Source organism: Hesperophylax consimilis, chromosome 16 (genome assembly GCF_061612785.1).
Source record: "Hesperophylax consimilis isolate HC1 chromosome 16, BYU_Hcon_1.0, whole genome shotgun sequence".
Lineage (NCBI taxonomy): Eukaryota > Metazoa > Arthropoda > Insecta > Trichoptera > Limnephilidae > Hesperophylax > Hesperophylax consimilis.
The window spans coordinates 28,645,807-28,668,546 of record NC_142851.1 but is presented as its reverse complement, the minus strand read 5'-3'; the positions used below and the strand labels follow the sequence as shown (position 1 = coordinate 28,668,546).

General features: G+C 37.3%; 1 protein-coding gene across 1 annotated transcript; it reads left to right on the top strand.

Moving 5' to 3' along the window:
• Positions 1-19: 19 nt before the first annotated feature.
• On the top strand, positions 20-20,733 carry LOC149417003 (uncharacterized). The gene is made up of 6 exons (XM_089641358.1): positions 20-47; positions 2,673-2,854; positions 4,620-4,697; positions 5,607-5,745; positions 18,678-18,852; positions 20,565-20,733. The coding sequence occupies exons 1-6, from the start codon at positions 20-22 to the stop codon at positions 20,731-20,733; spliced, it is 771 nt and encodes a 256-aa protein (XP_089497484.1).
• The last annotated feature ends 2,007 nt before the right edge of the window (positions 20,734-22,740 follow it).

The window sequence follows — 22,740 nt, the reverse complement described above, 5'->3', positions numbered from 1 at the left end:
TGGTTAATTTGCTTATCGGATGTCGGACGCTCCCCTGCAACTGAGCCGTAATTCTATCAAAACAGCCTTATATAGATGACGATTCGTTATACATTTTAGACAGAAACAATGGTTGGATGAAGTAACCCAGAGTAAGTACTGTAGGTATTGTTAGATCTAATTCTCTATAATGCCTTTTCCTTTCTTTTGTTTTGATTCCGCCAACATTATGTCTCATCTTCCTGACTTCCAACATGTTGTCATAATCTCGCTTTCAGTGTCACAATGCATGTGTGTTGCACGAAGCGAGACCGTTCCGATTATCTTCTGCGGAGGCACAGCCGTTGACATATTATTATTAAGTCGTTTGATGATCGTTCTGGGTTTCCGGCCAGAGTCATTGGCACTGTTTTATTGTGAAGTATTTGCACAAGTCATCTCCCCCATAACCATGTTGATTTACGCATCTGAATTAACATATTTTTCGTTGAGGTGTTCGACATCTCTTCGAAATGCAATCATTGCACAAGCTCGCGCATTCGGAAGCTGACTTGTATCACGGAGTTCCATCTGAAAAGCTTATTATCCTAGAGTAGGAAATGGCAAGTTTCTACATAATTTTGTTTTCGTCATTAGATTCAATTATTCTTTCTTATTTGTCATATATGTCAATAATGTCAGTAAAGTTACAGTATCGATCCATTGCCTTCGTAAGTTGCTTCTTATCTTCTCAGCGTTGCGTTGCCAATTGTTTCCCGTTGGTCGTCTTCGCTTTTCGTCCTCGGTAGTATTTATAAATCTAATGATGTTGCTTGTCCATCTCTTGTCGATTACGTATCTTTAAAAATGTCGATTTATGTAACATACCGTATATGTTCTGGATTTTGTCCAGATAATATGCTCAACTTACATGTATGTACATTAAGATCCGAAAAAAATCCTCAAAAGGATACCGAGTCCACTGACTGTCTCCGTTCATTATTTAGTACAATGCATCTGATTGCCTTATTAATTATAAAAACGAAACCTACTACATCCATTACCTGGTAGATATTTGATTGATTAGGCGAAAAGTATAAGTTTTAAATCGATTCTTACATCTAGAATATAACATTTAACACTCGTCTTTCTAGGGGATGGGGCTCGTTCAACACGGTTTCCCACTATTGCTCAGGGTTCTACAATTTTGTCGCTACTCCACTGCATTCCCGTCATACAACATTGGAAATTCCACGGAACTTCTACTACGAGTACAAACCGATACCAACATCGTAAGATCTGTCCGTATTATTTGTAATTTTAAACCAAAAGCATTCTCCAGATAACGATCTACCTAAGTACTGGAAAATATTTCGGCGACAAAGACATTTTCGATCATTCTTCCTTCCGTGCTATTAGCACTCCATTGTCTTTCCGTAAAAACTAAAACATACTTGTTTACATTTTATTTGCGAGTTGACTTTCCCCACATTTATTTACCAAAACAATTGCGCAATTTGCGCAAAATGCCGATCAAACCTTAGATAAGAGTATAATCGCCCAGATAAAATGTTACTGTTTGAAGAAGAAAGATACATTCATTTTTTTAAATTGCCTTAAAATAAGTTGGAATTAACGATGGTACTCATTTGGAAAACCGCCGCCTAGCGGAAAAGCTTGTCAGTGTTCAGGAAACTCTCGCGGGTGACGGTTACAACACACTTTATTTAAGTAGGTACTGGAATACCTCCCCTGCTATTATTTTAAATATTCTTTTGTAGCAACACCGCAGTGTGTTTGTTCCAAAATTTGATTGTCGCGCCAACCTTCGAAATTTAAATACTATTGTGGTGATGTAAGATATTTAAAGTTGTTGCAATCGGGTAGGTTAGGTACCTATTGGCCGGGTAGGTACCTTGAGCCAGTGAATGAGTTCAAGGTCAAAAGTTAAAGGTCATGTCAAATAGTTTTTTAATCCAGTGCTTAAAAAAATTACAGCTTATTAGATCAAATCACTATGTAGTTTAAATAATTTTTTGACCCCACTTTTGTCACGGGTTGGTGAATTACGGGGTTAATTGTTTTATTTTAATTTTTGAATCATAGGAAGGTACTTACCAAATTACGTAAATGAGATTCCTCATGGTCACTCCGATTTCTGTGTAATTTTGTGACGGTTGTCATCTAAACATGAAATGCTTAACAAAGCTGACAAATCTGACGCAAACCTACAGCAGCTTTGTTTGTCTTGTTTATTTAACATTTCACGCACTCCGCATTACATGCGACAACAAACAAATAATCATTTCCGAAACAATTGTCTTTATTTAAAGTTACTATAAGTTACCATTTTCATTTCGTTGATCTGAGCAAAGGAAGAAGTATCAAGTGTTTATCTGCTTTTATGAGTATTTTCAATCCATTTCCCTTTTAAAATCATATTATGCCTAACGCAAAATAACCTATAATATCAGTTTTCCGCCGAGTTTCCATAGAAAAACACATTGATAGCCTTCCCCTTTAATAAATATTATTTTAAGTTTATTGCGGTACCTACCTATTTCTTAAAGACGTTAATTCATAAGGTCTTTCTGGTGGTTAATTAGTAGGTACTTGTTTTTTTGATTGATATTTCAGGTTTATTATTTAATGAGACAGTGCTATCAAAACATAAATCATGTCTGAGTGTTATTTATTTTTAAAATGTCCCAAAGTGTTTGTGATCGTGGCCGTTGCTTTGTGCTTAAGTGGTTATGTGAGTGCTGCAGCCAGCAATACCTCGGATCCATTCCTAACGATGGATGCAGATCACCTGATGAAGGGCAGGTTCCTGGGAATAAGGTCGGGGAAGCAACCGAGGTTCCTGAGTTTCAACACTTTGGACAACGAGATCACTGTGAGTTAAATCTTATTGTATTTTGTATTTGGCATTCATCTTTCAAGGATGGTCATTGGTCATAGGTTCAAACAACAGAGAAATTCAAAGGCGAAATAATATTTGTAGGTTGTTCAAGATATATTTTGAAAAATTGAGCGATCGTTGAAACTGGGAATGATGAAAGTGGGATGCATTCTAGATACAACTTGACACAAAATATGATAATGTTATTTGATAAGAGATGGATAGTAAAAAAAGGTTATCTGTACTTTTCACATGAATTTGAGGTGAATATTTTCAGAAACCTTTTAAAATATCCGGAATTAGGTATATGGTAAAATGTTTTCGTATTAGAATTACTGAAATATATTTTCATACACAACTATTTTTATAGTATCACAAATATTTTTTTCGTTATAATTAGTGGCTATTTTTGATTAGATTGGGTTAGGTTGTGAATAATGAGTAGGTCAGTTTTTGTAATGTGATGATATTGTGTAGTTGTTTTATTAATTTTGTAATATCAGTCTTTAGTTTTGCATGACTATTTTTTGAAAACCCTATTTACTTTGAGGGAGATTATTTAATTGGTGTGCTAGTCTGGTCACACTTGACCAGAAATATTGTGTTGAATCTGATCTTAGGATAGGTTGTTTAAAAAAATTCATCAACTTTCAAAGTTGATTTTCTAGTTCTTTGAAGCCTCTATTCATGTTCTGTTATCATATCATAATCGGCCAGTTTTTTAACAAAAATGAAATAATAACAGAACTTGAATATAACCTTCACAGAGCTAAAAAATCAAATACGAAATTCGATGAATTTTTCAAATTCTGTGAAACAACCCATCAGAATCTCTCTTCAGTGATTAATGAATTTTGATTAAAGTAGATACGTGAGTACCTATATACTTTATTAATAATAATAATATTTGTTTATTTCAGTTGAACAGAGCGGTGAGTGCAATACTATCTGCCATAAAAAAGCATACATCTAAATGAATTACATGATAATTAAATAAAATGGTAAACATATTTAGCACTTTTACTAGGGTGGCTTTAGGGAAATTCTCCATCTATGGTGTAGGGCCGCGCCACTGGGCGACTGCCTGGACAAGAGTGTTTTCCGATCTCCGGTAGCGCCGGCTCATCCCAGCTACTCTGTGGCACATCAAGGCAGCGAACCCATGCACCCTTCCCTTTACGAACATCTGTGAGGCGCTGCATCGCCAAGGGAGGCAGAACAGCGCCCTGTAAATGTGTACCTTTTCCATAGTTCGCTAGTTTAAAAGCTCATGCAGTATGTCTAAAATAGTTAATTCTTCACCTGAGGATGTCACCTGTTTCAATCTCCTGGCGAGCACGTTGGCTCGCATGCTCAGTACTCTTCTTTGACGTTCTGTCATTTTTATCATTTAGATCATCATGACATGACCCAAATATTTTGAAATTTATTCCGCCGAGGTATATGAGCGGAATGATAGCCGGATCATTATTTGCTTTAAACATCAACAGTGATGATTTTTTAGCATTGTATGCTCGTGTCTATTAACGATTAAATAACGAATAATAAAGAAAGAATAAATATTAACATTTTTATATAGTCACAGATGTTGTAATGTAATTTCGTACACCACTGGTTAGAGAAGTTGAGCTTTCGGGAAGCAGTCTACGGGACCCTGGAATAAAAGAGATCCCATTAGACACCTGCTCCATTCCCCATCGAGGAGTGTTAAAAATCCTGCAGATTTTTTTTTCATTTTCCATCATTTTTTTAATTCCAGGTGGAAATGCAACTTTCAGTGCCTTTTCTAACTATTCCTATCAAGAAAACAATTGACTCTGCTACAGGACTCATGGGGGTGAGTTTTCATATTTGTTAACTTTCTTTTTTTATTATTTCACGATAATAATCTGAATCTAAATAGCGTGAACTACGCAGCCTTTCTTTCCCCATCTGCTTCACTTCCAGTTTTCTTCAGCCACAGATATTCCTAAAATAGTATTGTCATATTTCCACTGCTGTTGGCGATCCTTGTGCAACAGATTTTCCAAAGAATGTCAGGAATCACTGGTTAAAGTAAGTCAAGTACGTTCCTTAACACCCTGTTTAAATTAATACGATATCCCGACTCACCTTATTCTATTCTAACCCTTGATTACAAACCTTCGTCGAATCGACTACGTCGAAACACATTTTATTGTTTTTTTTTTCGTGTAATCTTTTTACCTGTATTAAAGATTGGTACACATTTTTGTGCGTCGACTTAACGTATCTTTGTCGTACGAGTATCGACGAAGGTTTGTAATAACGTCACGTTTAACTTATTAAAATTTGCGGGAGTGATGTTGCAAATTCACACATACAATTTGTTTTTTTTATACTTATATTTTTTAATCTTTCGACTTCATGTTTGATTCATGGAACATTTTGAAACTATGTACCAGTAATATTTTCACATGACGAATAATGAATTTTTCTGACAATTTTATTCAATTAAATTTATTGGAATAACTTTTGAAGGTTACACAATGTAATATATCACAAACCAATATTATCCCAAGGATAGCGTTGTAAATTTTTTAAATTAAATACAAGATCGATAAAAATAAATTAGGTCTCAAGTATTGTCCTGGTAATCCTGAATCCCCAATAATTGCGACCATTAACAGGTATGTGTCTTTTTAGTGCGTAGCCGAAACGACACTGGTTAGTAATAAGCGCATGTAAAGTAAGGTGTGTAATGAGTTAAGTTTTGTTGTTGTTGCAGAAGTTCCCGTCGGCGAACCTGAACCTCGGGGCGTTTGGGCTGGCGGGGGTGGTTGTGCTGGGATCAGTGTTCATCATCCCCACCCTGGCCAAACTCATGCATGTGGACCACTTTACCAAGGGAAACATGTTCAAGAGGAGTGAGTACCTAACACTAAGGACGGGTTGTTTCGGAAATTTGAACAATTTGCTATGTAGTGTAGTTGCTATGGGTAACTTGCTACGTGTAGCCTACAATACTCACCAGACAATGTTCAAACCAAATTGTCAGTATTTAGGTTATGTTAATAAATGTGGAATCACAAACTTTATCCTGTACTGGAAGCGCCAATTCTTGAGGGTTAGTTACCCAAGAATGTTTGTGATCCCAGGGTTCTCAGGGGGTTGGGTACGAAACCAGAACATGTGTCAGATTACAATATGTAGGTTCTTTAGAGTCAAAGAAAGACGATTTAGAGTAACATGAATGTATATTATTTCAAATACAATATAAGTCTACACACTCTACCGTATGAGTTACAACGAAAACAACATAATAACAGTTAGATATAATCTTACCCCCAAGGTTCCGACCACACTTTATCTATCTAGCTAACTAGGAAACATCCGACTCGAGCTGTAGCGGCACCTCCTCAGGCTGAGCTCCTAGGGGCTCCAGCCGGAGCAAGAGGAAGAGTCAGTTCCGCCTCCTGGCGACTGACCGTGGCAGGAAACTGTGTATTCTGGCGACAGAGGAAGAGGTATCAGGTGCCCGCGGCCGCGTCCGTGTATCCTGGCGAGGATTCCCTTTATGTAAGCAGCTCCATCAGGAAAAATAGGCCACTCCACGGCCCTGGTGAACATGCGGTCGGCGTAGTGCAACTACCGCGACACAGAATACTATCATTATGTTTCCGGGAACAGGGCACAATATTTAAGCCTCTGGCTTCTTCATCCAGTAAAGGATGGGTCGGATTTAAGGCAGATTACACCCGATAACACGTCTGACTCTGTTCGCAATTCATGTTTGCTGCGTGGTTACAATACTCAAACGATCCACGGAACTAAAATTCTACTATGGAACTTCGTATTTACACATTTACACGATATTTTTATACAATCTCCGCGTATAAAATTATACTTCGCCTTTCCGATTAAAGGGAAACCATTCCCAAACAATTTCACTCCAAAAAAACTGTGACTATCGTCTGCCGAGAAATCAGGGCCCACCATCTGATTTCTCCGCAGGCAAGGAAGTGAGTTCTCCCGGAACTCACCCAGATGTCACCCTAAAATCAATAGACAAAAACTAGAAGTTGCACTCAACAATACTAGGCCAGTTCCTACTTTATAAACATTGAGACGGGTGGAGATATCATGATGCAGTACTACATGGAAAAAGTATGTAAAAAGAATATGAACTAGAACCGCATCATAACAAATTCTTCAAATTTTAAAGTTAATTTGCAAGTTTTGTGAAAGATTTTTTCAAGTTCTGTTATTATTTCAGTTCAGTCAAGCAGCTAGCATATAATGATACAATAACAGAACTTGATTGGTACTTTCACAGAACCCAAAAATGAACGTTGAAATTTGAAGAATTGTTCAAATTCTCCGAAACAACCCTATCTCTACAATAATAAACTAGTAGTTCTGTGAACAGTTACAGTAGACCTCGCGTCCAAAAAAGTATGTTTTTTTTATTTTCTCTTATTAAATAAATCTCATCGAAAATTTAAATACATACCTAATTAATGACAAACCCTTTGACAAACCATAAATATTTTACAAAACCTTTTTTTTGATTTTAAATGAAGAATTATACAATTTGTCCAAATAAATGTCACAATCTCACTTACATTTTTTTTTAATTTCTTCAGGCCGGTACGTTCCTACAATAATATTGATTATTTCGATTTGGCGGCTCGTAATAGGAACCACGGTCATTTGAACTCTTGCAAGATAAAACGTGGTAAAGTGTTCAACAAAACCACCATATTGAACCAACAAATATACATACAGATGAAATGCCAAATGGTAGAGTTAAACCAGGATTTCGCTCCGTTCTGTCAACCAGTCTACATATAAAATTAAAACAGAGGGAGATATGGCATGGAAGCGTGCAGACTGTCGCTGAACTAGGACCAAACTGGACAGACTATCAAAGCGGGAGAGCCAATTAAAGTTGTGCCTTTAGTGTGTAGGTAGTACCAAAAGAGGGGTGTCGCTGTGCGTAGATGCGATTTGCAATAGTATGGGTGAACGATGTTGGAGACACTTTGTGAGCGCGGTTTTAATAATATAGACTAATTTATTTTATTGAAGAAGAAGATAATACTAATAAATCTAAAATCTTTATTAAGGTCGTTTTTAGGAACTTTTACACATGAATAATAAAAATTATACAGTTTTAAACTGCGTCAGTATTAACAATCTTTTGTATTTGTTAAGTGATAAATAAATTGAAGATGTCCACTGAATATATACGAGTATAATTATTTCCCTCCATAAGTATTCTGAGCAATGATGAATACGGTGACCGGATAACTCATCAAAATGATAATTCATCACATCTTTAAAAAGTTATATAAAGTCATGGAAAGTGATGAAACAAAAACTTTATTAACTGGTTTAAGTAGGTTAGGTTAGGTTAGGTTTAAAAAATTTTTCATCGTTTCTAATGATTTTATATCACTTTTTAAAAGTGTATCGATTTATCATGGAACCGAGGAATACGTATGCCGGTTTGTCCCAGAATTTATGTACTGAAATAAATCCCGACCCATAGTGGAATCCGAAAACTTATGATTGCAATCAATTCTGGACTGTCAAATAACGGTTCAATGCCCATCTCCCTTGTTTATGTTATCTATTTTTTTACGTATGTACGTGTACCTATAGGTATCTAAAGGGTTTTCCAATAAGAGGTGTTATTTTGAATAGCCCGCTATTTCGGTAGATGTTACTTTTGAAGCTGTCGTTTTTTGACATTTGACAAGTAGAAACTACGCCATTAATAAAAATGGAACGATGCACGCTTCAACAACGCATTGAAATTATTAAAATTCACTTGAGTGAATCAAATGCAAATCATCTTGAATGATGAGGCCCATTTCCACCTCGGTGGCTTTGTCAACAAGCAAAATTGTCGCATCTGGGGCTCGGAAAACCCAAGAGTTATTGTTGAAAAGTCCTTTTTATCCTGAATTTTTATGGCCGAAATTTGATTGTATTGATCTGGACAACGTTTACTTTCAACAAGACGGCGCTACGTGCCACACAAGCAACGAAACCATTGATCTTTTACGAATGAATATCAAAATAACACCTCTTATTGGAAAACCCTGTACCTATCTAGCAGGCAATTGTTTACAAAAAATGACTAAATAAAACATTCTTTATTCTCTATTCAAAATGCTTAAAATGTTAACAATCGTCAAATGTTTTTATCAAAAAAAATTTTATTGAAAACCATTTTGGTACAGTATTTGGTACATTTTGGTATAGTACCTTAATTTCAAAATGTGTACAAATTAGTATCTTTTTGATAATATGTTTTTTTGTTAATAAATAAGTTGAATGGTCCACAAATTGGTACATGGTACAAGACTGAGCAGCAAATCACTCTGTTAAAGGTTTTAACATTGAGCTTGTGCAGATTTTCTTTACTTATTCCCAAAAAATACTTTCAGAACTAATAATGTCGAGGAGGAATTTCACAGGATATTTTTGACCATAGTCATTTTATATTGTGTAAGCAAAAGCATCTCTCAAGTTCTGCGGGTAGCTGTAAACACCAAAACAAAGATACAATTATAACGCAATCGTTTTTATACGTTCTTTAATATTACGAAGTACAAACATATCAAAACACACGGAAACATTAAAAACACGGGTCAACATAATACAAAACACAAGACAATTAATAAATACCCATAGAACACGCAAAATAAGGAGTGATTCACCTTGCGATTGCACTTCACTGTTGTTCAGCAGAATGCTTCAGCGCTTTACTTGAGTGGTTTGGTCTGACTATTCCCACTACCCGATTTAGCTACCTTCAGTGAGGAAGCTTCTGCTGCCAATTGTTTAGCTGACATCTTCACCTTCCTGGCATAGTCGGCTTCCGAGTACTGAGTTTCCTGGTGGCATACCGTCGGCCTTCTAGGCTTCAACCCGGTCATTGCAAATGGAGGAGTGTACTCTATATCCCAATCTGAACCGCTATCCTCTTCGCTGTCTTCGTTGCAGTTACACTTGGGTCCTTCGACGAATGCTGGGGCCTTTTCGATAACAGCATCTATAGCATTGAGGTCCGTGCAGTAAACATCCTCATAGGCACACTGGCATATCTCTTCTAATGCTGATTCTAGTGATTTTTTAATATCTTCTTCGTATTTTTTACGTTCTTTTGCTATTCTCTTGGCTGCTCTTTCTGGGGTTGGCTGTTGGACTATCTTGAAGATGATGGGGTCACAACTCATGAAGGGGTCTTCTCCGTCTTCTATCTCACAAACGTCCCTCAGAGGATGTACAGTAACTGTGATGACATCTCCCTGCCTGCTGACTTGAAGGGCTGCCTTTGGTTCTATGACATCATCCTCTAAATCTGATGGATAATCACTCTGTTCACCTTCCTGCTTGTTCTCCACAACCCTCTTCTTCTTCCCCCTACCCGCCGACGCTTCTGCTAAAGACGTCTGTGCTAATTTGAGTTTCATTAGCTTAAGAACACTTTTGCCTAGTGCACCTGGTCGCCAACCCTTTCTAGGCTGAAATCGAAAAAAAACATCCGTTGTTTTTTTAAACTTACTAGTATTTTATTATGTAAGTACACAGTTATCAAAAAATCCAACCTCAGCAAGATTCCACAGCCAGCCCATGGTTGAAGGTACTCCATTGAAACCCACTCGAGACCCAACACACTCCTTATGTCCAGCAACTATACCTGAAATAGGATGATGAGAAAATCCAATTAGATTCCGCAAGGGTTTTCTATATTAAGTACTAGTACGTTTAAGGTATAAGAAAAGTATCTAGATTATGTTTTGTAAAATTGGACGAACGTTTCACTTTTCTCACCTGGATATTCATCCCCCACGGTATAGATATACCTTTTGCTTCTGTACGACTTACGTCTTTTATTTTTACCGCCTTTGTCAGGTCCAGTAGATGTCGACATTCTGCGAAAACTTTGATGTTAGACCAATTGATATCTTTTTTTGGAGGGTGAGAAGTTATTAAGGGTAAACTTAACTTAAGTTATAATTTACGCATTCATACATGGCGTTAATTTTATTATTTTAGGAAAATAACGTTTTGCAAGTTATGATTTAAAATATTTAGACGAATTGTTTGATTGAACATGTACATATTTATTTATTATTATTACACGCCCTAATGGGCTTTTACACACTACAAAGTTTAATAGTAGAGTATCACAGTTATTATAGATTCTACAAAATTAAAACAATAAAGGAAACATAATACAACGAAAAAAGAAAAAATATTAAATGTTACAACAAAAGCATATAATAAGATACATAAGTAAAAATGATAAGAAGTCTCACATAAATAGATATTCAAAATAAAAATAAAAATATATATATTGCGGAAATTATAGATGTCTATTTGTGTCTCGATCTATAAAAGAATTGAAATAAACAATATTTATATTGATTATTTTTAAGATGAAATATATCTCCCAGATCAGAGTATTTATTTCCGAGACTGTGAAGTCTTGGAATTGGGGAATTTTGATAAGACAGTGTCCTGGTGTTGTAAAAATAAAAGGGTAGTAAATTTCGGCAAGATCTTTTGGGTATGTGGATGCTGATTAATTGGAGTAACTCAGGACAGTCAATTTTGTAATGAAGTATTTTATGTAGTACTATTAAATCTGTGTTTATTCTTCTTTCAGAAAGTTTTAATAGGGACAATTTATCTAGTAAGTAGTTATAATCAATGTTTTCTACAGGAATATGCAATTTATAGTTTATATACTTCAAGAACTTATGTTGAATCTTTTCAATATTATCGGAATGAATATTGTAAAAGGGAGACCATAATGTAGAGTTATACTCTAGTTGGCATCTAACAAGGGTTTTTTACAACATGATAAATATGCCTAAATTATTGAAGTCTTTTGAAATTCTCAAAACAAATCCAAGAGTCTTAAGAGCCTTATTGATAATGTTATTAATATGATACACAAAAGTTAGTTTGCTATCGAACAATATACCTAGGTCAATAATTTCACTGACGCAATTTAAGTATTTATCATTTAATGTATATTGAAAAAATATTGGATTATTTATTCTGTAAAAATTAATGAACTGACATTTATTTATGTTCAATGCAAGTTTGTTGATAGAGCACCATTCAAAAAGATTTCTCAAATTAGTTTGTAATATAATGCAAATAATTTAATATGAATATGTTGTTTTGTTCGATACGATACGATTGTACCACCCCAGCCAGGAGCACTCCTGTCCCGGCGCGACCGGTACACCATAGGGCACTGATTGATTAGGAATTGGAATACGTGCCCTGAGGATTGGAAGGAGGTTGGATAAGCCAATATTGGAATTTAGGCCGGGCAGGAATAAAGGAATCAATTAAGCGTTGTGTTTTTCTTTCTTCGTGTCTTCTTTTTGCTTGCCTCTTCTCTGCTTGTCTCCTCTGGTCTTTTCTTATTTCTTCTTGGCTCTTCTTATCTTTTATGTTCACACGTAATATGAATATATAGTTGTTCGTATAAAAACACAATTCTTTCAAGATGTGTATACGAATTCAAATTTTGGATTGAATCAATGATACAATATTATATTGATATGCCTTTCTTGAAAGAATTTACTTTTTAAACGGACAAAACTATATATTCTTATTACGTATATACATTAGGGTGTCCCAGGACATAAGGAAGAATTTTTTTTTCATGAATTTAAATATGCATACCCTCTTATTTTATTCCATTTGATCCCAATAACTCAAATAATAAATATTATTTTGATTAAACACCGGCAACCCGTGCCGACTTGATGCCAAACATATGGTACAGAGTTAATATGGAAGGATTTTCAACTTTCATTTTTGTCGGATAAATAAAATTTAAAAATGCACAAATGTTCAATTATCTAGTATTTTATATTTAAAAATGGTTTATTAATTAAATTTTTTCTTCATAGTTTGTTTTTTACAGTCAGGATAAATCTTCCGGTGTTGCTGAACGCATCGTAACAAAAATTATTTTTGTTCCTCTTCGACCGTAAGATTAAACCATGAAAATCTTGCATTAACTTAACAGCTTTTTCAGCTGTATCATTCGCTACCCTCAGCGGCGACACCTTCTTTCTGACTTCTTGATACGAAGCATTATTTGACCACATCGTAAGGAATTCGTTAAGAAAACTGGCATCTGTTTTCAGACGATCAAACAAATACTTGCTCTTGACTGAAATGAAGTCGTAAATATTTTTCTCTGAAACAAAAGTCACTAAATTATGATATAAACAAAAACCTCAATACAAAACATAATTTAAACTACTTAATAAACTTACCATACAATTTACCATCAAGATCTTCCTTCGATGGGATGGAACGTTTGTCATGGGTTGATAAATTTTTTTTTTTGATATTTCGAACTTTTTTATTTTAGTTGTTTGATCCACAGCGTCGTCAAACAGCGATAAAATAGATCCTTCATCGGTCAAATACCATAACTGCTTACTGAACAGAAATAAAGCTGCCATTGAGATTTTTTCATCAATTTTTTCTTAAGCCTTCATCGATTTCAAAAAGTACAAGTCCTGGTAAGGTGCTTTAACTGCTATAAAACATTGTAACCATGGCTTGACATAGGATGTTACTATGAACAGGCTAACGTCTAAAAATGCAGCCCTTATTCTTACCGGTAATTTTAAATTACGCACAAATTAATGATATTTTCAAGGAATAAAGCGCCTTTGCCATCCATTGAGCACCTGGAGGCCGAATCTTAAATTTTATCACACAGAGCTCTCAAAACTCTCAATAGTCATCTCCAAGTATTTCTGTTGTCAGTGCAGTACGGTAAAAGTCAAGCAAATCATCGATTTCGGAAGCGGTTAGGTGCATTGTGAGATTTTCTCTGTAGCACTGAATTTTATCGGGATCAACATTTTTCCAGTTATCTCGAAACTTTTTGAAGAGTGGTATGTCAGGGCTTGTAGTCACTTGACTGATTTTTGCTTCAAACACAGTTTTTAATACCAACTATGGCTATATTTGGTATATATTGACAGTTAAATTCACTTTCCGGATATTGTAGAACAAAACTTCAAGAACTTGTCCATTAGATGGCAGTTTAGAACCCGATATTTGGTGTTTTCCGACTCCTAATAAAAATATACTCTTTTTAGAAGTGCGTAAATCTAACAACATCTTGCCTGAAGGAGTGATTTTCGTTTACTAACAAAATAGCAAGTTACTACAAGCTCATCAACACGTTTGCTCGCTGGCGTCTTAATGTACAAGTACTGACATCTTTCGATGCAAGTCGGCACGGGTTGCAGTTGTCCAAAGTAAACGAAAAAAAAAAAATCTTTTTTTTTTCACTATTAAAACAAAATTAGTAGGTATGCGTTCAAAAATAACAACTTTAATTTTTTTGGGACACCCTAATATACATACGGAAACAAATAATTCCTTTTAATTTAATTCATATCCTGCGAAAAGGTTTTTCCTAAAATAATAAAATAAGCGCCATCTATGAACGCCTACATTATAATGTATGTTCCATTTCATAATATGGTAGTGAGATATTTAATTTTCTAGTCCATTAGTACCATATTGTACGAATACTATCAAAAAACCTATTTGTGAGATTTAAACGCAGGCTTTTTAACATTAACCCACAATAAGACATATTTTGGGGATGCTGTGTGGAGGGTCTATTTAAGGAAAGGAAGGAGAGGAAGTACAGGGATTGAAAATGTTATGAGAAGTGGGTAGGAATCAGGGGGTCTGTGTGTCCATCCAGTGAACGGACATATATGAATCCATCCCTCTCACTGCGGTGCAAGGTGATAGTCTTCAACCAGCCTCTCAGGACCTTTGATGGGCAGATGCATCTGCCTCCAAGAACTGGGCTAAACTCGCCCCATGAATCCGGACACCCCTGCTAAGTTACCAAACGTAGCGTACCATTAGGAGTGACTTATGGCAGAAGTGTTAGTTATACAATAAATGGTTCCCTGAGAGGCGGTACCCCTACCCGCCCCACAAGTTAAGGTAAATGGAAATAAAGGATTTGTTATTTAACTGTTTTATTGTTTTGATGCATACATTAAATTTGAAAGGAAATTAACTACACAAGTTATAAGGAAATAATTGGCTGCTGTTTGAGTAATTTATATCTATAGTATAGAAAATAATTGGCTGCTGTTTGAGTAATATTGCTATCTGTAGGATAGAAAATAATTATTGTACATTTTCAAATCATTTGCAACAAGGAGGCTTTGAATTTGGGCTACTAGTGCAAGTGCCACTCTTAGATCCACTCAGCATCTTGGTGAGTCCTTCGTACAGCATCCTCTCGACGTTTGGCGGCTTGTTGGACTGCGCTGGACTTGTGCACAGATAGCATGGGCCGGGACATTCCCCCATACCAGACGCCTTGTCCTTGCAAGTGATGGTGTTGGAGTAACCGCCACATACTTCGCAAATGACATACTTGGGTTGGTCAGCTGCGATCGCTCCACATTCCATAGGTTCTTCAGAAACCTCATTGTAATTGCATCCGCAGCACCCTACACTACACTCATTCGCCTGTTTCTTCGCTGCCGCAGCTCCGCCTATCTGGTACGCCTCCTTACCCTTCGGATCCCCTAGCTTCAGTGTCTCTCCTTGGGTCAAGTACGACTGGATCATCTTTGTCAGCTTGCAGTTGGCATTTCCACAAGGGAGGGGGCCCTTTTCTTCGTCCATGTCCGGTTTACGTAATTGATCCCCCGTGACAAACATGATGCAATCCTTATCCAAACCAGCAGCCCTTAATTCTTCAGACACTTGTTTTTTCCTCTCACTAGCTTTGACAATATCCGGATCTTCCATTTCTAAACTTTCATATATAACTCCAATAGTGGCCAGCTGATCAAGGTCCGTGTTCACTCCGTATTTCTTGCACTTGTTAGACGCATTTCCAGTTCGGTTTCGGAACATAAACCCCTTCCTGCTGTTGGAAACTTTAAAGCATGTAACAGCCTTTTTACCCAGGTGAGTCAAGCGAATGAGACCAGCCATTTCCCCTATGATCGAGCCACTGATCTCGCTCCTAAGTTGTTGGACAGTTTTAACCGTCGTTGGTGGTAGCAACCTGCAAGTTCTGGAGCTTTGTGTTACTAGCTCGAGGAACTCGGAATCCCACAATATTTTAGCTATTCCCACGCAAGCTCTTTTCTCTGTGTTATCGTTGGTCCATACTGATATGTCAAGGGGAAATAGTTTGAATGTCTGTTTGAGGCCATCCGGGTTATGAGCAAATACAATGGAAGCGCCAGCTTTAAACGCTTTCCCCTTGCGTAGCTCGTCTGCATCAGGGTTCATTGATGCTAATGTGATAGTCGAATCCGTGTATTTTTCCTGGCTGCGGGGTTTATAATCAATTTGCCAGTCTTCTGTCGGACTGTTTGGGTCATTTACACCCTGCGGCAATAAATCATTTTCGAATTCACTTTCATTTACGATGAATGAAGCAAATTTCCCAAATTCCAAATTCACCGTTAACTTTTTATCACTCGTCTTTAGTTTTCCTGATTTGCACTGAAGACTTATACTTTGTATGAAAAATTCGATCATGTACATTTCTTCCATGGTGGGAGACCTGCAGAGAGACGTTTAATTTTATAACAATACATTTGGAGGCAAGAAATTAAACAATTATTTTTAAAATAAATTAATAATTAAAGTTTCATCAAATTATTTTGCGCACATTTCTAAACTTCACTGCATTTAATAACGGTTTTGCGTGATTTTAAAATTTAAATTTTTTATTTATGTTTTATATTTATTTTTGACGTTTTGTTTCGGGTGTTTTATTATTTTTAATTTATTGACAACAGGCTCCTCCTATTGGGCATGACGACGTGTGCTTGAAATCTGGGCAGAACTGTTTGTGGTTTCCACTTCTTGCATTGGACAACATCTTGGTGAGTCCTTCGTAGAGCATCCTCTGTATATTAGGATTCCTTTCCCGTCCCTCCTTGTCGAGGTTGCAAGGTCCAGAGCACTCAGGTTTATCCTTGTCCTTGCACGTCTTACCATCATACGATACCCCTCCGCAGACTTCGCACACGACAGACTTCTGGTTATCCGAGAAGATTGGTATGGCGTCTTTCTCCAAAGGAATATTTAAATATTTGCAGTTACAACAGCAGTCGTCGTTATGCTTTAATCCCAGTGGACAAGACGCTCCAGGGGGATCAGATTTTGTTTTCGATTTTGGATCTTCACCGGCAGCTCTCTGGATTAGTTCTGATAATTTGCAAGACGGGTTACTGCAAGGAATCGTCATAGTGCGGTTCAGCTTTTCAAGTCCTCTCATTTGATTTCCAGCTGCGTACGGGGGTTCACAGGCCGTTTTGCTGGCCGCTATTATTTTACAAACGTCCATTCCGTCTGTGTCCAAGTTGTCTAGCTGTAGGGAGCAAGTTATCTGATCTGGTATACAGACAGTGTTAATTCCATACTTTTTGCACTTAACTGACGATGCCGCCATGCGATTCCTAAATATAAAACCATCTCCATCGTCCGCTTGTCTGAAACGAGTGATTATCTTGTGTCCTAATACTGTCAAGCGAACCATGCAGCAAACCTGACCGATCACAGAACCACTGATCTGGCTTCTGAGATCTTCTCGCATCTGTAGTGTCAATGGAATTTGTCGCAGTGGTTCTTCTGGATTGGGTGCAGGATTATTAGGGCATTTCCCAACCATATCGATGAACTCTGAAGCCCATAATATTTTCGTGGTTCCGACACAAGCCCTCGTCTCTGATTCATCATCGGTCCACACTGATAAGTCCAGAGGAAAAAGCTTGAAAGTTTGTTGCAGTGCCGGTGAATTGTGAGCAAACATCAACGAAGCTCCCGAGTTGAATGTCCTCTCAGTCACGGTATTTTCGGTATAGTCTTCGTTATCCGATTCATTGGGATTTTCCTGTTTCTTCGTTTCATTGGTTACCAAGCAACACTTTTCCGGTATGGTTGGGGCAGAGATAGTTTGGTCTAGGGTAGCCTGGGCAGATGGTGGTGGAGGAGTTACTTCCATTTCATCGTCAGAGATGTCATCTACCAATATGTCGTTTGCAAATTCATTTTCATTTACGATTAAAGAAGCGAACTTTCCGAAATCGATGTTCACGGTTAATTTCTTATCTTCTGCTGGGATGGCTCCTCCGGGTGGAGTTTTTAGGCAAATTGTATTAATGTGAAATTCAATCAGATAAAGTTGTTCCATACTGACCAACCTGTTGAAAGATTTTCAGGTCATTGGAATGTTGTAAACGTTTGTTTATTTCATTGTTTTGTTTTATTTTTAACATTTAATTACGAATGTTTTAAATGCATAATTTGTTACTGATAAAACCGAGCAATGTTTACTTTTAGTTGTCATAATATTGTTGATGTGTTCAATGAGAAAATACGTTACGTATCTACAACTGCAGTTAGAAAATTTTACTGTTTCATAATACTTCAAATAATACCTGTGTTTTTCCTTGCTGACGATAACAAATAGATTTGTTGCCAAAATCAATCCAAAATAACATACAAAAATGTAATTTACACTTAAATTTCGTAACGGGCCAAATCAACATTTCAACTTAGACCATTGATTTTTTCAACAAAACAAAAATTCAATGTATTGTTTAAAAATATATCAGGATTCAAAATGCGAATTTCTTATGAATATATTTTAAGGTACTTACCTATAAAATATCTATTCTTTTTTAGTTTGAGTTTGGAAAAAACTTTAAAGAGAGGGTTAGATTTAGCTACTTTTAAAAATATGTAATTTAATTTTCGTACTATTAAAATATGTCTGCTTTATTCTTAGGTGATAGTGATGACGAGGTGGATCCATCAATAGCTTACAAATTAGGACGGGCCCTGAGCGACCACGGGGCCCCAGCTGACGTGTGTGCGCAGAGAATCATTTGCGCCCTTGTGCGCAAATCCTCGGGAGCGACCCAACAAACCAGTTCGGAAAAAATTGTGGACGGGCTTGCAAGGTAAGATGAAATAAGTAGAATTATTGCGTTACAGAAGCATTATTTGATGACAATAGTCTGGTGTTTTATGAAGACCTTCACAGTTGTTATTTGGGTCTTTGGCGGAGTCTATTTATTCCATGGTATTATCAGCTATCTGAGCATTCTCCCCATCAATATACAGGGTTTTCCAATAAGAGGTGTTATTTTGATATTCAATGGTTCGTTGCTTGTGTGGCACGAAGCGCCGTCTTGTTGAAAGCAAACGTTGTCCAGATCAATACCATCCAATTCCGGCCATAAAAATCATTAATCATCTCTCGATGGCGCAATCCATTCAACTGTTGCTCCAGCCTCATTTTCGTAAGGTCCAATGACTCCGCCGAACCATAAACCGCACCAAACAGTCACACGTTGAGGATAGAGAGGCTTTTCTACAATAACTCTTGGGTTTTACGAGCCCCAGATGCGACAATTTTGCTTGTTGACGAAGCCACCGAGGTGGAAATGGGATTTGCATTTGATTCACTCAAGTGAATTTTAATAATTTCAATGCGTTGTTGAAGCGTGTATCGTTCCATTTTTATTAATGGCGTAGTTTTTACTTGTCAAATGTCAAAAAATGACAGCTTCAAAAGTAACATCTACCGAAATAGCGGGCTATTTAAAATAACACCTCTTATTGGAAAACCTGTATATAAAATTACATTAGCTCAACACAGGAGGCTCGGAGGAAATAATTTCCCTTAGGTCCTATGTCATCGTTTATAAGGGAGGGAAGGAGAGGAAGATCTGTTAAGGAAAAATATATGAGGGGTGGGTGTTTGAATTCACCCTCTAATTGTGGTGCAAGGCGATGGGTCGAGAGAATCCTGCTGGAGAGGTAAAAAGATCTCGCTCAACCTGTCTCTCCAAACCCGTCCCGCCTCCATCCGCCTCCAAGACCTAGACAATCCTCACCGCATGAACCCGAGCACCCCTGCTAAGTCACCAAACGTAGCGAACCACTTTGGATGACCTATGGCTGAGGTGTTAGTTATCCAATTAATGGTTCCCGGGGCGGTGGTACCCATACCCGCCTAAATTGAAATCAATATGGGTCAATGGATTAGCAAGTAGACGATTCAGTGTTGCTGGTGAATAGGAACATCCGCCGCCAAGACCTGTGCAAACGTCATCCATGAACCCGGGCAACCCTGCTAATTCAACAATTCTATTTTTTTTTACATTTTTCCTTGTGGTTTGCTTATTTCATCAAATTTGGGAGGCGGGTTTGGGGTACCGCCACCCCGGGAACCATTCATTGGATAACCAACACCTTTACCATAGGTCACCGAAAGTTGTTCGCTACGTTTGCTGATTTAGTACAAGGCGAGGTGTGTTCAGGATGCGCCTGCCCACCAGCTGCGTGGGGGGCCAGATCGGTAGAGGCTGGTTTTGGGAGGCCCTTTGACCTCTCCCACTGGTCTCTCGACCCATCGCCTTGCGCCGCAGTGGTAGGGTTATATTCATATTTCTGTCACTCCTAGACACTCTGATCCTAGATTCCTACCCAACCCTCTTACCTTTACCTTTCCAGAACTTACATTGACCTATGGCAGAAGTTTTGATTATCCAATGAATAATTCCCGGGTGGCGGTATCCCAAACCTGCCTCCCAAATTCAATGAAATAAGCAAACCAGAATACAAAATGTTATTTTTAAAATATTATTAATTTTTTTTGTTATTTCAGTAATGAATGGCTGCTAAATTTGATGAAAGGGACATTCTTGTCAGAGGCCATCGCTTCTGGCTACAGTGGCGAGAGCTGTACGGCCAGGTTTCCCCGCTGTAAAATAAACCAGGCGGCCCTGCACAACATTGCCAGGGCTATTTCCAAGAGTATTTTCGCCAACGACTGATTTTCCGGCTCTTCGTAGATTGTCTGCACCAGACGTATAACTGACTGATTTCTTAAGAGGGGAAAATTCAAACATATTATTACACGTATAAATATACGATATTAATTAAAAAACAGATAAACGCTTACTGTAATGGTAGTAGGAGATTTTAAAATATTGTCAAGTTATTCGTAACCAGGGAATGTTTGTCTTTCTTTAAAAAAAATAGAATATATGTTTATACAGAGTGTCCGGGGGTAAAGTGTGCTAACTTCGGGGGGTGATTCTACACGATAGTACAAGGAAAAAGAATAATTACTTTTTTCTAAATTCCAACATTTTAGGTAGTTTTTAGTTAAAATAGATGAATTGCAATATACTTCAATCTAAAAATATTTTTGTAAAAAAAAAACTTTTACTTCCACCATCATGTAGAATCATCTCCTGAAAATAGCGCACTTTACCCCTAGACACCTTGTAAATTTACATTGTAATAATTACGTTTTATTTTATAAAACTTTCACTCCAATTTTCTTTTACAAAGATATCTGTGTCGTCGGGGGCGTGATAATGTATTAAATATTAGGCCTACGAGTGCAAAAAATGTTCTTCGCTAGTTAATTCCTATTTTAGCCACCTGTATAGATGTGCTTGAATGCGTTAGGCAGAGTTTGGCTGACTTTCAAGTGAGAAAAGCCAAGTTGTGTTGGAAACGGGATAGCAAAGGAAGTCCTGTAATTGGGGAGAGGGGAGAGTGGCTTGAGTAATTCTGTGATAAAAACAAATATTTCATCGCAGAAGTAATCAATTCCGCAAACAAATAATCAATTGAAATTGGGTGGCGTGTGGGTATGGGTACCGCTGCCCCGAGAACCATTTATTGGATAACCAAAACCCCTGCCATAGGTCATCCCCAGCTATTCGCTACGTTTGGTGACTTAGCAGGGGTGCCCAGGTTCATGGGGTGGGCTGTGTTTAGGTCTTGGCGGCGAATGTATTTGCCCACCTACTGTGGAACGGATCGGGAGAGACTGGTAGAGGTAGACCTCTCCAGCCGGACTCTCTCGATCCACCGCCTTGGAGGGATGGATTCATAAGTTCATCACTCCTGGACGCATTGACACCCAGATTCCTACCAAAATCTCATACCTTTTTCCTTCCCAGAACTTCCTCTTCGTCCTTTCCATAAAAATACCCTCCGCACAGCATCCCCAAAGGCCGCGAGGGATGTTTTTTCTCGGGGCCTCCTGTGTGAAGCTAGTGTAATTTATTTTTTTATAACTTTTAAAACTATATTTAATGTTGGTTGCTCTTAAGTCGAAGTATGATACCTACAGTTAAAAGTGACGGTATTTTAAGTTGGTATTGTTGAATTAGCTCAGCAGACAAAGCGATTCCCTGGAAAGGCTTGGGTTCAATTCCCAGATGCGATTAAACCATTTTCTGTATTTTCTGATTCAAATTTTTCGTTTGAGCGTGGTTAATACTAATAACTTTTCCATTTTCATTTACGTAAAATGAGTAGGTACTGTATAAAACAATGTTCGAACCTCTGAAAAAAAAATTGTTGAGTTAGCAACACTGATGCTGTTCGAGTCAAAGTGCATTCCATGATGTCTGAAGAACCGCAAACGGCTATGCAAAGAGCGGCGGTCTGACTAAACCAACTTTTTCTGCCAATGGTGAAGCTTACCATTGCCCAATAATACGTAGTTTTAAAAAAATGTACGATGATATTTTTAGTTCTTGTTTTCACTGCCGGCAGAAGTTGGAGGCGGTATTTCTAACTTTCACCCAATATCAGAACTTGTGGCACACAGATATTTTTGTAAATTAAATATTATGCAATAGGGGTCATCATTATTGCATTGATATGATTGTTTATTCTGTATTAACATTATGATATAAATATAAGTAGATGATAGTACGTCCATCGAAAATATTAAAATAATTTAAAATCTTAATATTTACCTGTGTTTGATGTAATTATATAATTGTGTGTAAATGTAAATAAAATCAACTGAATAT